This window comes from Cetorhinus maximus, chromosome 28 (genome assembly GCF_964194155.1).
Source record: "Cetorhinus maximus chromosome 28, sCetMax3.hap1.1, whole genome shotgun sequence".
Taxonomy (NCBI): Eukaryota; Metazoa; Chordata; class Chondrichthyes; order Lamniformes; family Cetorhinidae; genus Cetorhinus; species Cetorhinus maximus.
The window spans coordinates 20,600,724-20,618,703 of NC_135906.1; the positions used below are offsets into that span (position 1 = coordinate 20,600,724).

The 17,980-nt window shown below is 49.7% G+C and overlaps 1 protein-coding gene across 1 annotated transcript in view; it reads left to right on the top strand.

Moving 5' to 3' along the window:
• The window catches only part of vav1 (vav guanine nucleotide exchange factor 1), a 107,654-nt gene extending 89,941 nt beyond the window's left edge, over positions 1–17,713 (top strand). Inside the window, exons 17-27 of the mRNA XM_078531381.1 lie at positions 1,032–1,123; positions 2,452–2,477; positions 5,410–5,452; positions 6,940–7,076; positions 7,848–7,913; positions 9,504–9,535; positions 9,756–9,872; positions 12,016–12,103; positions 13,350–13,464; positions 16,573–16,724; positions 17,413–17,713. Coding sequence (XP_078387507.1) covers positions 1,032–1,123; positions 2,452–2,477; positions 5,410–5,452; positions 6,940–7,076; positions 7,848–7,913; positions 9,504–9,535; positions 9,756–9,872; positions 12,016–12,103; positions 13,350–13,464; positions 16,573–16,724; positions 17,413–17,469 — 925 coding nt within the window. The 3' untranslated portion in view covers positions 17,470–17,713. The remainder of the gene's footprint in view (positions 1–1,031; positions 1,124–2,451; positions 2,478–5,409; positions 5,453–6,939; positions 7,077–7,847; positions 7,914–9,503; positions 9,536–9,755; positions 9,873–12,015; positions 12,104–13,349; positions 13,465–16,572; positions 16,725–17,412) is intronic.
• The last annotated feature ends 267 nt before the right edge of the window (positions 17,714–17,980 follow it).

Here is a 17,980-nt window from a genome sequence, read left to right on the forward strand (position 1 = left end):
ATCTGAAACGTTGATGCACCAATTTTGACTTTAATTCCTGACTTCTGAGGCTGTACTCCTTGCAGAGTACACCGCGGAAGCGGCTTTCGGTAGCAGGGGAACGGCGATTGCTGTATGCATCTTGCAAAAACACACCAACACCTTTCTTTTCAACAAGCTCTCTTTGTGCCTTAAGGTTCTAGTGAGTCGCTAAACACCCATATTCCCAAAGTTGCATAGTGCCAATGGTTATATCACAATCACAGGTGGGGTGTGGGGGGGTGGTGGTTAGTGGAGGGGTGGGTGGTGGGGGGGGTGGTGGTTAGTGGAGGGGTGGGTGGGGGTGGGGGTGGAATTAAAGTATCAACAAAATTGTGGCTTTGAGTCACTTGACTGTGAAATGAGCCTGAAACCTGCAGGTGGTGCCCCAGGAGAACGGTGATATGTGTTGCTCAGTGACGCCACCTGCAGCAACTCCGGGTATCGCAGAGTCACAAAGTGTTCACCGCACAGAAACAGGACTCGGCCGCCTGGTCCCACGCCGGTGTCTGCTCCAGCCTCCGGCCAGCAACCTCCTCCCACCTCACCTCACTCCATCGACACGCCCTCCTATTCCTTCCAGCCTAACTTCCCCTTAAATGGCATCCACGCCATTCGCCTCGACTACAGTATACCATGTGGCAGCCACTCTCTGGATAAAGAAGTTTCTCCTGAATTCCCTATTTGTTTTATTGGTGACCAGCTTATATTTATGGCCCCTGGTTCTGATCCCGCCTGCGTCTCCATCTCTACCAGACCGAGCCCTTTCATAATTTTAAAGATCTCGAATCTCCTTTCTAGACTAAAGATCTGTTCAACCTTTCCTAACAGTTATTAACTCTCGGTTAATTGTTTCTGCACATGCTGCTGTGCCTCTTTATGTATTTTTACAATATGGAGGCCAGAGCTGTTTACGGTACTCCAAGCACGGTCTAATCAATGCTCTATACCAGCTTAACATAACACCAGTCAGTCTAAAACCACTTGTATCTTTCTTTCCTGTCACGTAACAGGGGCATCTTCTTCCAGGGCTATCGTTGTAGCAAATGCAAGTCTGCAGCTCACAAGGAATGTTTAGGAAGGGTAAACCCATGTGGCAGGCAAGGTAAGACTGGTCCCTGGGTTAGGGTTGCCAACTGTGATTAAATGTATTCCATCACGTGACTTGCCCCCATGCACCAGCCATTAGTCGGCCAACACATCCATCCTTGTGACGCACGGCCTTCCTACGCCAATTGGAAAGCAAAAAAGGACTCGTTACCCGATTGGACAATGCTTGTCTTTCAGCCAAACAGCCCATTTTTCCCATTTTCAAAGAAAAACGTTCAAAGAAAATGACAAAAATAGGCCAACTTTTTTCACGTCCCAGTGGTTTTTCTCCAGGGTTGCACACAGCAGTGTCCTGGAGATTGACCTTCAATCCCTGGAGACTCCAGGCCAGTCCTGGACGGCTGGCAGTGCTCTCCAGTATTGACATACTCCTGTTTCAGACCATCTCATTGGCGCAGAGTCTAAAGGCCTAGCCTGTCTGGACACTCTTTAAACTTTTCAAGAGCCCGAATGTAAAAGATGTTGGTGGAGAGTCAGCAGGCTGTCCACCGATATTGTCGGATGTGCAGGCTGCTTGAGACCCCGTCCACCCTGGGGCTGGATTGTTTTGCTGAGCGGGCGGGCCTAACCCCGCTCGAGCGTAAAATGACGCGCGACGGGGTCGGGCGAGCGTCCTGAGGTCGTCGCGCACTCACGCGATATTTCGGTCAGCGGGCACACGTGGGAGTCGGCGGCACGCCCGCCGACATTTAACAGGCCTGCTCAGGCCATTAAAGCGTTAATTGAATGCAATTTTTGGCTGCCCGCCCAACCTTACAGTTGGTGCGCGTGCGCAAACTTCCGTGCTCGCGCTCCTCCCGCCCCGGCGGCGCTGAGCGCGTGTTTCACGCTGGCTGGCCATTAAGTGGCCATTCGCGGGCGGCTTCGCCACCGCTCCCAGGCCCACCCACTGTGCCCACCCGACAAGGCAAAAATCTTGCCCTAGTGTCAGGCGCGGCTCAGTGAGTAACACTGTCACCTTGTGGCAGGTGTTTTGGGTTCAAGTCCCACTCCAGAGGCTTGAGTACAACATTCTACACTACTGATTCTGCAGTGCCAGTACTGAAGGAGTGCTGCACGGTCAGAGGTGCCGTCCTTTGGATCGGACATTACACTGAGTCCCTGTCTGCCCTCTGAGCTGGACGTAACAGATTCTGTGGCACCAGTTTGAAGGTAAGGAGGGGAATTGTCCCTGGTGCCTTGGCTGACATTCCTGCTTCAACCAACTATTAGAGTAAAGATTCTCTAGTTTGTGGGATACTCGCTGACTGAAACCTGAAGTTTCATGTGGTACTAATGGCCCTCTTCCTAGTTTAACATCTTATTCATGTTGTTTATTTACAGACAGCGGATCATCAACTTTGACCAAGGTACTTGTGAATTTCGAACCGATGCTTTGCTGTTTCTATAATGGCTTTTATGATTAAAATCCTGGTGAAGTTAAGTAGATTTTCTGGTCATTTTACAGGAGGGCACCAGTAAACGGGGGATTGAGGAGGGCACTGAGGAATGGGGGGATTGGAGAAGGGGACAGGAATGAGGATTGCAGGGGCACTGGGAAATGGGGAATTTGGGTTAGGACTGGGGAATGGGAATTTGGGGAAGGGCACTGGGGAATGGGGAAGGACGCCTGTAAATATGGGATCGAGGGAGGGCACTAGGGAATGGGGGGGATTGAGCGAGGGCACTGGGGAACGGGGGGATTGAGCGAGGGCACTGGGGAATGGAGGGGGGGATTGAGCGAGGGCACTGGGGAATGGGGGGGATTGGGGAGGGCACTGGGGAATGGGGGGGATTGGGGAGGGCACTGGAGAATGGGGGGGATTGAGCGAGGGCACTGGGGAGTGGGGGGGATTGGGGAGGGCACTGGGGAATGGGGGGGATTGGGGAGGGCACTGGGGAGTGGGGGGGATTGAGCGAGGGCACTGGGGAATGGGGGGGATTGAGCGAAGGCACTGGGGAGTGGGGGGGATTGAGCGAGGGCACTGGGGGATGGGGGGGATTGGGGAGGGCACTGGGGAGTGGGGGGGATTGGGGAGGACACTGGGGAGTGGGGGGGATTGGGGAGGGCACTGGGGAATGGGGGGGGGGATTGAGCGAGGGCACTGGGGAATGGGGGGGATTGGGGAGGGCACTGGGGAATGGGGGGGATTGGGGAGGGCACTGGGGAATGGGGGGGATTGAGCGAGGGCACTGGGGGATGGGGGGGATTGGGGAGGGCACTGGGGAATGGGGGGGATTGAGCGAGGGCACTGGGGAATGGGGGGGATTGAGCGAGGGCACTGGGGAATGGGGGGGATTGGGGAGGGCACTGGGGAGTGGGGGGGATTGGGGAGGGCACTGGGGAGTGGGGGGGATTGAGCGAGGGCACTGAGGAATGGAGGGGATTGAGCGAAGGCACTGGGGAGTGGGGGGGATTGAGCGAGGGCACTGGGGGATGGGGGGGATTGGGGAGGGCACTGGGGAGTGGGGGGGATTGGGGAGGGCACTGGGGAATGGGGGGATTGGGGGAGGGCACTGGGGAGTAGGGGGGGATTGAGCGAGGGCACTGGGGAGTGGGGGGGATTGGGGAGGGCACTGGGGAATGGGGGGGGGATTGGGGAGGGCACTGGGAATGGGGGGGATTGAGCAAGGGCACTGGGGAGTGGGGGGGGATTGGGGGGGGCACTGGGGAATGGGGGGGGATTGGGGAGGGCACTGGGGAGTGGGGGGATTGAGCGAGGGCACTGGGGAGTGGGGGGGATTGGGGAGGGCACTGGGGAATGGGGGGGGGATTGGGGAGGGCACTGGGGAGTGGGGGGGATTGGGGAGGGCACTGGGGAGTTGGGGGGATTGGGGAGGGCACTGGGGAATGGGGGGAGGATTGGGGGAGGGCACTGGGGAATGGGGGGGGGATTGGGGGAGGGCACTGGGGAATGGGGGGGGATTGAGCGAGGGCACTGGGGAATGGGGGGGGGATTGGGGGAGGGCACTGGGGAGTGGGGGGGATTGAGCGAGGGCACTGGGGAGTGGGGGGGATTGGGGGAGGGCACTGGGGAGTGGGGGGGATTGGGGGAGGGCACTGGGGAATGGGGGGGATTGGGGGAGGGCACTGGGGAATGGGGGGGGATTGGGGGAGGGCACTGGGGAATGGGGGGGATTGAGCGAGGGCACTGGGGAATGGGGGGGATTGGGGGAGGGCACTGGGGAGTGGGGGGGATTGAGCGAGGGCACTGGGGAGTGGGGGGGATTGGGGGAGGGCACTGGGGAGTGGGGGGGATTGGGGGAGGGCACTGGGGAGTGGGGGGGATTGGGGGAGGGCACTGGGGAATGGGGGGGGGATTGGGGGAGGGCACTGGGGAGTGGGGGGGATTGGGGGAGGGCACTGGGGAATGGGGGGGGGATTGGGGGAGGGCACTGGGGAGTGGGGGGGATTGGGGGAGGGCACTGGGGAGTGGGGGGGATTGAGCGAGGGCACTGGGGAATGGGGGGGATTGGGGGAGGGCACTGGGAATGGGGGGGGATTGGGGGAGGGCACTGGGGAATGGGGGGATTGGGGAGGGCACTGGGGAGTGGGGGGGGGATTGGGGAGGGCACTGGGGAATGGGGGGGGGATTGGGGAGTGCACTGGGGAATGGGGGGGATTGGGGAGGGCACTGGGGAATGGGGGGGATTGGGGAGGGCACTGGGGAATGGGGGGGATAGAGCGAGGGCACTGGGGAATGGGGGGGGGGATTGGGGAGGGCACTGGGGAATGGGGGGATTGGGGAGGGCACTGGGGAATGAGGGGGATAGAGCGAGGGCACTGGGGAATGGGGGGGATTGGGGAGGGCACTGGGGAGTGGGGGGGATTGAGCGAGGGCACTGGGGAATGGGGGGGATTGGGGGAGGCCACTGGGGAATGGGGGTATTGAGCGAGGGCACTGGGGAATGGGGGGGATTGAGCGAGGGCACTGGGGAATGGGGGGGATTGAGCGAGGGCACTGGGGAATGGGGGGGATTGAGCGAGGGCACTGGGGAATGGGGGGGATTGAGCGAGGGCACTGGGGAATGGGGGGGATTGGGGAGGGCACTGGAGAATGGGGGGGGATTGAGCGAGGGCACTGGGGAATGGGGGGGGATTGAGCGAGGGCACTGGGGAATGAAGGATTGGGGGAGGGCACTTGGGATGGTGGAGTGCACCAGTAAATGGGAGAGGTATGGGGTTGAGTGGTGGAACCATGGAATAAATTGCGTGATAGGACCCATAAACCCTCCCAGTTATTAGTAATGTTAGACTTGTCACTTCTTAATAAAACAAAAGCAAAATATTCTCCTCTGCAGAGTAAAAGTAACAGAATTCCACCAAGCCGCACAATCAAAACAGGTAAGCAACTTGTTCCATTTAAGCCACCTTAAAGCATTGTGTGATTACAATAAAATATTTATTGTGTACATCAAATAAAATCTGTAGATGGGTGGAACAACAGTAATGAAACCAATTCTAAGGTCGTTGCATATTTGTAGAAAACTGCTGAGACCATCTGAATGGTGATCAACTAGCTAAGGTTACTGGGTAAAGAGTTCATGTTTTTTATTCTTTCACGTAATGTGGGCATCACTGGCTAGTTCAGCAATTGTTACCCATCCCTAATTGCCCTTGAGAAGGTGGTGGTGAGCCGCCGTCTTGAACCGCTGCAGTCCATGTGATGTAGGTACACCCACAGTGCTATGAGGGAGCGAGTTCCAGGATTTTTACAGATATGCTCCAACAAAAAGTAGAACGGAATCAGAAATTGAACTCTCAATATACATAGTAAATCTCGCGCCTTCAGTGTAGGTGACACAGTATTCGTGCGAAATTTCAGAAGTGGACCTTGTTGGGTTCCTGGACCCATTGTCTCAGATACTGGTCCATTATCTTTCCAAGTACAAGTGGGAGATGGAATCATTCGTAAGCATGTAGATCATACTCGTGCTAGAGAGACATTCCAACAACCAACTATTCCGCTTGTGATTAATAACGAACCATCAATCCCTGAGGTGACAGATTGACCTAGAATCGACATGCCCAATGTCTCTGTAGAGTTGCCAAAGCCAGAACTGCCACTTTCTAATGATGTGTCTCATGCTGTAGTTCCAGATCCTGTCAATCCTGGTAAGGAACCTCTAGTGGTAGAACTACGCCACTCTATATATATATATATATATATATATATATATAGTATATATGTTGTTGGATATTCAAATGTTTCCCTGTGAATAGAAATTGTAAAAACTAAAGGGGGGAGGAAATGGAGTGACTGAAGGTATAGCCTCTCCTGCAGCCTCTCGGGGCTTGTGTGATGTTTTGGGAGGCTCTGATCAATAAGCCCTAAGCACGGGCAATCCGGGGGGCGGATGGGGCTTCCTGATGAGAGTCCTGATTGAGTGCGCAACAACTGACTAGCTCCCTGTAATAAAATTTATCTGTTTCTTGTTGAAACCTGTCTGCTCCGTTGAGTCATCACAAGGACACCTGCACTGTGTGAAGAACCAGACAGGGAAGCCAGAGGAATGATAATCACAGCATTGCTAAACAGAGAGAGACAAGTAATTCAGAAATAATATTACAACTCAATATATTAAAGGCACAAGAGGTACAAAACAATAAGCCCGCCCTCCGATATCTGGTCTCAATTAGGTTAGTTGCTGATGGAGATCTAGAGGATAGCCATTCCTTGCTTTGGCCAACAAAGACATTGATGGCCAATGGGTAGAAGGTCAGAATGAATGAGGCAAAGTTAAAATCCTACACATCATGTAGTTCACAATTTACTGAGAACTTTCAAGGTTTTCACCTCCCCTCCCTTTTTTGGTCTCTCTCTCTCTCAGGTTTGCCCAAAACGGAAGTTTGCCAAGACTATTATGGGATGCCTCCTCCGCCCGTGGCCTTTGGACCTGCTTTGAAGCTGGTTTCAGGAGAAATAGTCGAACTCACCAAAGCGGAGGTGGAACAGCAGTGGTGGGAGGTGAGTACAGACTGAACTAGCCACGATGTCACCCTGGCAGTATTATTATCTTTTTTTCATTTTTTTTTGTGCTATTCTCTTTTAATATTCTTGCTAATTTTCAAAGAGTCGGTCCAGGCTGAATGGCATCCTCCTTTCATACGACATCAGCTAATGCGTTTACCCATCAGATCGTCAAACAGCAATGTTTTTATTGCCCTTTGGGCAGGAGCACAGTGTAATCAGGAGCAGAAACCCTGGCCAGTATTTCCAACATTAGCACCAAAGGCGCCCTACCCCTATCCCGAATGAGATAAGCTACTTCACATGAAGATAGGAGCTTCAGATGTGAGACCGTCCTATCCAGTGTGACCCAGCAGCTAACCATGTCTATTTATTTGAGCTTAGCTTAGAGTAGTTGAGGTGGGAAATGGGTTCTCGTCGTGATCAATTATGTCAGCGCCCAGCAAGGAAATGGACAAATTCCCAATTCCCGGGGGAATTTCTGAATGGGACACTGAAGGCGACTACCTCTACTGCTGAACATGGTGCAGCAACTGAGACATCTGGGTCTAACATTGAAAGTTGATGCAGATTATTTGGGCTGATTTATGAACCACCAGCTCTGGGAGTTGTGGTTAAGGTCGATACCTGAGAGAGGACTAGCCTGATGGCCAGGGGGGGTTCCTGCCCTTTCTTGTTATCCAGAGTAATATTCAACATATCAAATAGTGTTGAATTTACACAAAAGTTAAAGATATTTAATGAGTGTTTTTCTTTTAATGGCTTTAGGGAAGGAATACATCCACGAATGAGATTGGCTGGTTCCCCTGTTCTAAAGTAAAACCCTTTGTATGTGTAAGTAAAACAAACTCGATTTGCGCACCAGATCCTTATTCTCAAAATATAATATTTGATTGAGGAGGACACAATGGTGTGGAGAGCCAGAGGGCAGAAATTCCATAACTTACACCTGCATTGAGCCTCATTCACTACAAAAACACAGTTTAACACAGGAGTATATCCAAGCTTTAGTCTATGTCCGCTTCAACACACACTCCATCACCTGCTCCTGCTCTCCATCCCAGGGTGTATGACAATATATGCAGAGGATCCCTGGGAGTGTGCCAGAATGTGGTGTACTTAGATTTCCAGAAGGCCACATCAAAGTGTAGTGATAGAACCTAGTGTAGGGGGTAACATATTAGCACGGATAAAGGATTGGTTAGCTAACAGGGAGCAGAGAGTAGGAATAAATGGGTCTTTTTCAGGTTGGCAAGATGCAACGAGTGGTGTGCCACAGGGATCAGTGCTGGGGCCTCAATTTACAATCTACATCAATGACTTGGATAAAGAGACCAAATGTATGGCAGCTAAATTTGTTGATGACACCAAGCTAGGTAGCAAAGTAAGTTGTCAAGAGGAGTTAGAGAGCCTGAAAAGAGATAGAGACACATTAAGTGAGTGGGCAAAAAGTTGTCACATGGCATATAATGTGGGAAAATGCGAACTTGTCCACTTTGGCAGGAAGAATAGAAAAGCAGCATATTATTTAAATGGAGAGAGATTGCAGAAGTCTGAGGTACAGAGGGATCTGGGTGTCCTGGTACATGAATTACAAAAGTTAGTATGCAGGTACAGCAAGTGATTAGGAAGGCCAACGGAATGTTGGTGTTTATTGCAAGGGGAATGGAATATAAAAGTAGGGAAGTTTTACTGCAGCTGTACAGGGCATTGGCGAGACCACATCTGGAGTGCTGTGTACAGTTTTGGTCTCCTTATTTGAAAAAAAGATATAATTGCATTAGAAGCAGTACAGAGAAGGCTCACTCGACTCATTCCTGGGATGAGGGGCTTATCTTACGAGGAAAGGTTGAACAGATTGGGCCTAAGCCCATTGGAGTTTAGAAGAATGAGAGGTGATCTCACTGAAACATTTAAGATCCTGAGGGGATTTGATAGGGTGGATACCGGGACGATGTTTCCACTTGTGGGAAAGACTAGATCCAGGGGAGACAGTTTAAGAATAAGAGGTCTCCCTTTTAAGACAGAGATGGAGAGAGAAATTTCTTCTCTCAGAGGGTTGTTGGTGTGTGGAATTCTCTTCCCCAAAGAGCTGGGTCATTGAATTTATTTAAGGCTGAGTTAGGAAGATTTTTGATTGACAAGGGAGTCAAGGGATATGGGGGACAGACAGGAAAGTGGAGTTGAGACCACAACCAGATCAGCCATGATCTTACTGAATGGCAAGCAGGCTTGAAGGGCCGAATAGCCTACCCCAGCTCCTAAGTCCTATGCTTCTAGAATCTGAAGGATGCCTCTGGGAGTTTGTCTATATTTACAGGGAGTCCCCTCCAGTGCAAAGTGGGAAAACTACTGGTATAGATACAATTAGACAATTAAAGTGGGAGATGTTTTAATCTGGTTTTCTGTATTTGTATTTTGCAGGCCCTTCAAACAGACTATGCTGCCTATCCCTGGTAAGCACCTTAGTCTGGTTATAAATACTTTCACTGTGAATATAATTTTCTCCTAATGAGAATGCTTTGGATATGACCATATCGGGCTAGCACAATGTAATTTGGTGCAGGGTAAATCACAATGTTGTACCCCGAAGTACAAGCTGGGGAATTTGCAGCTGATTTTCAGCACCCAGCCTTACACTGTTATCAAAGTGACCTTGAGACTTATCTCTTGCAGGTATGGAGGGCCGATGGAGCGCTGGCAGGCAGAATCACATCTCGGCACTCGTTCAGATGGCACCTACCTAGTGAGGCAAAGAGTGAAGGATGCTGGAGAATACGCCATCAGCATCAAGTAATGAGGGGCAATTGGCAGCACAGTATAAATATCATAATCTCAATTTTCATATTTCATTTCACTAGATCTATAAAGGTCACTGCAATGTGACAGGACTGACTAGTCTTCGAGAGAGACAAGGTTCACCACTACATTGTATGTGACAAGGTTCCTGAGTATGTGACAAAGTTCACTAGTGCAGCTCAGCTGCGCACACATGCCTGAGAGAGATGAGATTTACAGCAGTGTGGATGTATTAATATCTGGGACAAGCATATCATTGACATGGATAACATTTTATTAAATGTCCATTTAACCAGCAAAGCCATCAAGAGGGGTCTGCTTGGCTCACTCTAACTGCAGAAAGAATTCCTCATTAGGAATATAGAGAATAGGAGGCCATTTAGCTCTTTGAGCCTGTTCCATCCTTCAGTAAGATCATGGCAGATCTGTAACCTAACCCCATATACCCGCCTTTACCCCATATTCCTTCCAACCTTTGGATCTCATTTTTTAAATGAACAATTGATCTAGCATCAGCTGTCTGTGGTTTGCAGAGAGAGTTCCAAACTTCTATCACCCTTTGTGTGTAGAAGTATTTCCTAATTTAACTCCTGAAAGGTTTAACTTTAATTTTTCCACTATTTCCCCTAAGTCCTAGATCCCCCAACTATCGGCCCCATTTGCAACCCTGGATGCCTTGAGAGTTTTGATCAAATCCCTCCCTTAAATTTCTAAACTTCTTGGGAATATAACCCTAGTTTGTGTAATCCCTCCCTGTGATTTAACACTCGGAGTCCAGGTATCATTCTGCTAAATCTACGCCGCGCTCTAATTAATAGTGGTGGTGGTTTGTAAGTTCAAGGTTCTCACAACAGCCCAGGTCTTGACTTCCACTTTGTGCTCAGTGGAATCTCCAGGTGCTCTCGCCCAGGGACAGAGAGTCAAGAAGCCAAAGATGTTACCTGCCAGTGCTTGTGCAACAGGCAGAATTAGGAGATCTGAAACCATCGAGCGAGGTGGGAGGGAGACAGAGATAGAAAGACTTGTATTTATATGACCTTGGGATATGCCAAAGCGCTGCACAGCCAACGATGTACTTTTTGAAGTGTAGTCACTGTCGTAATGTAGGAAATGCAGCAGCCGTGTGATAATTACCAGATAACCAATTTTAGTGCGGTTCAGGGATAAATATTGGTCTCTCAGGGAATTAAGTGATATGGGGAGCAAGCACCAAAATAGAGTCGAAGCCCAAGATCAGCCGTGATCTTGTTGAATGGTGGAGCAGGCCCGATGGGCCGTGTGGTCTATTCCTGCTCCCATTTCTTATGGCACTGGGGAGAACTCCCCTGCCCACCTTAGAAATAGTGGCGTGCGATCTTTTATGTCCACCTGAGAGAAAGATAGGGCCTTGGCTCATCATCCCAGCTGAAAACTGTGCGGGCACTCTTTCAGTACAGCACTGGGAGTGTCGGCCTAGATTTTGTGCTCAGTGGGACTTGAATCCATGATCTTCTGACTTATTGATAAATATTCTACCTACTGAACCCGCAGCTGAAACTGATGGTTCTGTTTATCAGACTTGGGGTAAATTTACACTTTGAGATATTTGGGTATAAGTAGGAATTATTTTTTGTCCTATTTCAGTGGGACTGTTTACCCATTTCTTGTCTAAGGTGGGGAGGTGATGGCGCAGTGGTATTGTCACTGGACTAGTAATCCAGAGACCCAGGGTAATGCTTTGGGGACCTAGATTCAAATCCTGCCACAGCAGATGGTAGAATTTGAATTCAATAAAAATCTGGAATTAAAAGTCTAATGATGACCATGAAACCATTGCTGATTGTTGTAAAAAAAAACCCACCTGGTTCACTAATGTCCTTTTAGGGAAGGAGATCTGCTGGCCTTACCTGGTCTGGGCCTACATGTGACTTCAGACCAGACCCACAGCAATGTGGCTGACTCTTAAATGCCCTCTGAACAGGGGCAACTAGAGATGGGCAATAAATGCTGGCCCAGCCAGTGACACCCAGATCCCCATGAATGAATGAAAAAAAAATCGAGCTGTTAACTAGAATCGCAAAGGATGATTTATCGGAGTTCAGTAGATTGGCGGACCAATGAGTTCAGGGTGTTAATATTTCACTGTGCTTTGTGACAGGTTCAACGCAGAAGTAAAACACATCAAGGTGACAACAGCAGATAGTTTATTCCGTGTGACAGAGAAGAGGGCATTCAAATCATTATTGGTAAGTATAAGCCGTAAACTGGTACTGCGACAGAACGAACACACACGGTTCAACCAGTAGTGTAGGGATCTCCTACATATCATGACTGTAAGAGATCACTGCCATTGTGAGATCTGTGTGTTTGAGTGCAGTTTCCTAGTGTGATGGTTTCCTCTCTAGACCTGTCCTTGTCGGTACTGACTTTAAAATGAAAACCGGAGAAGAGTGTCAAGTCTTTGGGCAGGGTGCAGAGGAGAACAGCAGGCCGGGATGAGAGTCTTTGTGGAGGGACGGGGAAAACTGGGGTTGCTCTCCTGAAAGCAGAGGAGGTTGCAGAGACGGTTTAAAGTTTTAAAGAGCTCTGCTAGCAGAACAGGTGAAGGGGAACCGTTTCCACTGGCAGGATAAGATAACCAGCGGTCGCAGGTTCAAGGTAGCTGACAAAGAAACCGAGAGCTGGAAGAGGTGGTGAGTTTTTAAATCTGGAAGGTGCTGCCTGAAAAGGTGGTGGAAGTAGATACAATAGCGACTTTCAAAGAGGGATTGGATAAATATCTGATGTGGGAAAAATGTACAGGGCAATGGGGAAAGAGCAAGGAAAGTACAACTAGCTGGATGACACTTTCGAAGGGTTGGCAAAGGTACGATGGGCCGAATGGCCTCTTTCTGTGCTATATGCTTCCACAATGGCATACCTGGCTCCGTTCTGTTTGTAAGTCACTTTGCAAAGCTTTCCCCCTCAGCTGTTCGAGTTTAACTACCACGAATACTCATTTATAGGGTTTGTTAAACATGTCGGGCAGGATTTTTCGGATGGTGGGGTGTTCATTGGGGAGGAAGTCCCGCCTTAGAGAGCCGCTGGCCAATCCAATTGGAAACCCCAAAGGCGGACCTTGCCTGACCCTGGCCCACACAGCCAACACTGCTGGGTCACCTACTCCCCCTGTCGCGGGTGAAATATCAGTGGGAGTGGGATGAGGCACTGAAGTGGCCATTAATTGGCCTTTTAAAGGGCCTCAATAGGTCCAAGGGCGGGAAGTCGCGTAAAATGGGGGAGAGTTTGGGCTGGACGGGTGGGCGGTCCACACATTGCATTTTATGGGACCCCCCACTCGCCTTCAAACACGCAGGTGGGGGATGGTCAAGTTCCACCCATTGTATGTTTTGATTGTGTGATGTATCTCCATTGAAATGGTCATTTTAAACAAAAATAAATAAATGTAATCTACACCAAACAAAGCTAAGACAAAAACTTGTTTCACTACAGGATTTGGTGGACTTCTATCAGCATAATTCCCTAAAGGAATGCTTTAAATCAATGGATACAATTTTGCAATATCCTTTTCAAGAACCTGAGAACAGAATGGCTCCTAAGCTTTCAGGTGAGTGTACAAAGGTGCTGAAAGAGCCAAGGGGGAAACCCGCTGTTCCAACAGCGCCTTTCACAACCGCGACGCGTCTCCACCGACGACGGCCAGGCTTCTCCGAGCGTCGGGCGGGCTCGGCGGGAGCGGGGCGATCGCGGAGCTGACCGCCGCCCGCGATCGGCTGGGCGCCGCGATTTCACGCGGGCGGGCCAGCTGAGGTCCGCCCAGCGTGGATCGCGAGCGGGAGCGCTGAACGCTGCCTATGTGTGTGCGCGGGGGTGGGGGTGGGGGGGGTGGAGAGCGGAGTTCGCACATGGCGCGCGAAAGAGCGTTTCAATCTCCCTGAGGCACGGAGCTGCCTCGGGGGGGGGGGTTGAAGCGCTTTTTTTAAAGACGTTATTAAAAACAATGAAAATTTAAATGAAACATGTCCCCTCGTGCCACACATGAGATGGGACGTGTTTTAAAATAAAGCTTTTGTGTCATCGGGTATTAGCTTCAGGAAACCTCATCCCGCCCGTGGATGAGGTTTCCTAAAAAAAATGTAAAGGCCGCTTGGCCTTTCCGCCAGCCCCGCCAGCCGTGAGGTTGGATGGGCAGCATAAATTGGGAGTTAATCAGTACATTAATGGCCTTAGTCGGCCTTTCGATTATCAGCGGGCACGCAGCCGACTCTGGCGTGCGCCCGCCCGCCAAACGAAATATCGCGAGACAGCGCGATGGGCGATGTCAGGACACACGCCCGACGCCATCTCGTGTCATTTTACGTTCTGGCGTCTCGGGCCCGCCCCCCGCACACCGAACGTCAAATTCCGCCCCATGAATTACTTTTGAAGTGTAGTCACTGTTTTAATGTAGGAACCGCGGAAACCAATTTCCACACAGCAAGATCTCACAAACAGCGGTGTGATGGTGACGAGATCAACTGGGTTTTTTTTTGAGAGAGAGAGATAAATGTTGGCCGAGACACCGGGCAGAACTCCCCGTTTCCCCTTCGAAGCAGTGACACGGGATCTCTTGGATCCGCCTGATGAAGCAGGCCTGGGCTTCTTCGGTTTAACGTCTCATTAAAAAGACAGCCCTTCCAACAATGAAGCACTCCCTCGGTACCACGCTCGATTTTTGCGCTCAGAACCACTGGATTCGGACCTGGATCCGCAATCTGACCCGGAGTTCAGAACGTGAACCACTGAGCCGAGAGGCATTAACCGATTTAATGTAAAATAGTGGACAAGACTTGTCGGTAGGGTGGTGCAGTGGCTTTGTTAATGGAACAATAACCCAGGTAACAGGAGTTAAAATCCTACGGGTGGCACCTCAAGAAATTGAATTCGGTTTAGAAAGGTAATAATTTGGAAATCAAAAGCAGTCAAAATTAATGGATTGTCATTAAAGCAAAATAAACGTTTATTTTATTCATTCATGGGCTGTGAGCATCGCTGGCAAGACCAGCATTGATTACCCACCTCCATTTTCCCTGGAGAAGAATTGCCTGTCTGCTTGAATACGAGTGAGTGACCTGCTAGGCCATTTCGGAGGGCATTTCGGAATCAAACATACTGCTGTGGGTCCGGAGTCACGCGCAATGGACAAGGTCGGCAGATTTCCTTCCCTAAAGGACGTTAGTGAACCAGATGGGTTCCTTTACGACAATCCGGCAGTTTCACAGTCACCATTACCGAGACTAGCTTTTTATTCAAATCGCTGAATTGAATAATGTGGCGGGATCTTGAACTGATATCTCCAAAGCATTAGTCCAGGCATCCAGATTGCTAGTCCCAGAACAGAACCATTATGGTACTTTACTCAGATCAGGAACAAAACAGGAGCTGGAGTTGGGGTAGATGGTGGTGTTGTGGTAATGTAATTGGACTGGCTAACGCTCTAGGGGAACATGAGTTCAAATCCCACTACAGAATTTAAATTCAATTAATAAAATTTGAAATTGAAAGCTAGTCCCAGTAATGGTGACCATGAAACTGTCAACAATTGTTGTAAAAGCCCATTTGGTTCACTAATGTCCTTTAGGGAAGGAAATCCGCTGTCCTTACCTGGTCTGGCCCTACATGAACAATGTACTTGTCTCTTAACTGCCCTCTGAAATGGCCTAACAAGCCACTCAGTTCAAGGGCAATTAGGGATGGGCAACAAATCCAGTAACACTCAAATCCCATGAAAATATATTTTAAAAGTTCAATCAGATTGCAGATACAGGGTAATCAACTTCCTAAATGGTTCAGAGTAAATACGATACACGATGTGGAACCAAGCCTTGCGTGTCAGGAAAATTCAGATTTAATCCCTCCTCTGTATTAGGGTGGTGGGGTGTGGGCAAGTGGGCCAGTAATTGTCCTGTGTGTCTCCACGGTCATGGTGACAACCATCGGCCAAAATCTCTGCTCCTGAGCACTATCTGGACACTTCCCCCTCGCCCCTCATTAGTCGCTGGGATTGATCATCTGTTGATATCGGATGGAGGACAGGGTTGGATTTGTCATGACGACCCCACCAACACTCGCTGTGGATGAGAGGGTGAGATACCAGAGGTCCACAGCAGCAAGAGTCAGAGCCTGCAGAGAAGATGGTCGGGTGGAGTTGCGGGGGTGGTGGGGGGAGAAATACTGTTGCCAACCCTCCAGGATTGCCCTGGACGCTCCAGGAATTAAAGATGAATCTCTAGGATACCGACACGAGCGAACCCAGGGCAAAAAAAAATCATAGCAGCATTGAAAGAAAAATGGGCTTTGTTGAAATTTTTTCCTGAACACGTTAGTTTATTTAAAAACTATTGAATGTGGCGGTGGGGTAGGGTGGAGAAAGGGGAAAAGGCTTTTTGACTGACAGTTCAAAATCAACCATCAGGTGATGGAGAGTCAACTTGCTTTCTGATTGGCGGCGGTTTGCTGTGGGGACAGATACATTGGGCGAGCAATAGCAGGAGTGTGGGGGTGGGTTGGTTGGAGGGAGGATGTCAATGGAGATGTCTCCAGGAATAGAGCCAACTGCAGCGAGGGATGAGCACCAGTTGTAACCGCAGGTTGGCATCTGTAGCCGAGGGAGAAATTGCAAAGGCACAAAGTCACTTGCCGCCTGACGATCGCCTTCTAACTTTGATTTTGGCAGGGGCGAGTTTGAAGTGCTACGGGACAGCAAAGGCCCGATACGACTTCTCAGCCAGGGACCGATCAGAGCTGAGCCTGAAGGAAGGAGACGTGGTTAAAATCATCAATAAGAAAGGATCGCCGGGATGGTGGAAAGGAGAAGTGTACGGCAGGGTGCGTGGGAACCTCTCACCTTCAATCTCTCTCTCTCTCTCTCCCGCCTTTCCACTTTCATCGTCTGAGCTGCACATGTCCCGCTGGGAATGAGTTATATAATTAATTCTAATGTTTGAAGCAACCCTGTTTATTGGCGCTTTATTACAGAAGGAAAGAGACTTGCATTCATATAGCGCCTTTCACCACCGCAGGAAGTCCCAAAGCGCTTGACAGCACCTTTGAAATGTTGTAATGCGAAAAAATTGCGCACAGCAAGCTCCCACAAGCAACGATGAGATAATGACCCAAATAATCTGTTTCAGTGATGCTGGTTGAGGGATGCACGTGGTCTACGGCATCAGATCTCCCCTGTTCTTCTTTGAAATCGTGCTGTGCTCACCCGGGAGGGCAGTTGGTCATCTCACCCAAAAGACAGCCCCGCCAACAGTGCGGCACTCCCACAGTACTGCCATGGAGTGTCAGCCTAGATTTTGTGCTCTAGGCTCTGGAGTGGGCCCTGAACCCACAATCTTAATTCTCAGAGTTGAGAGTTCAACCCTCGGAGTCACGGTTGACACGGAAACCATCGCTTAATAGGATATGAGACAGGTCGTCTTTTTTGAGCCACCACAGTCTGTACTGCTAATATGTAAGCTGGCCTTGTGAATGTGACTTATCTCTAACATTCCTCACTCTCTGTTCTTAGGTCGGCTTTTTCCCAGCTAACTATGTGGAGGAAGATTATTCCGATTACTGTTACTGAGCTGCCTTCCTCATGTTGCCAAACGTCGAAGATACAAAGAAGATTCTACTTCAAGGCAGAGGCTGCTTCTGTGTGGCTGTCTGCATCCAGAGCCTTGTTGTGTCCCAATATACTCAAAGTATTAACCTTCAGAGTTCTACTCTTCCACTATTGTCGTTATTCTTTAATATAAACAAGAGTCTTTCTTATATAAATGAGAATCAATCTTTCTGTATTTATTAATACAGTTTAAAAATGTCCTGAAGACCACATCGTCTGTGCCTTTCTTTGGAAATTGGTAATTGGTCAAAGGACTGAACTCCTTGCATTTTGAGTAGAAGAGAAAGACTTGCATTTATATAGCGCCTTTCATAGCCTCAGGATGTCCCGAAGCATTTTACAGCCCATGAAGTGTAGTTACTATTGTAATGTGGGAAATGTGGGAGCCAGTTTATGCACAGCAAGCTCCCAGAAACAAGCAATCTGGTAATGACCAGATCATCTGCTTTTGCAATATCGATGTAAGGACAAA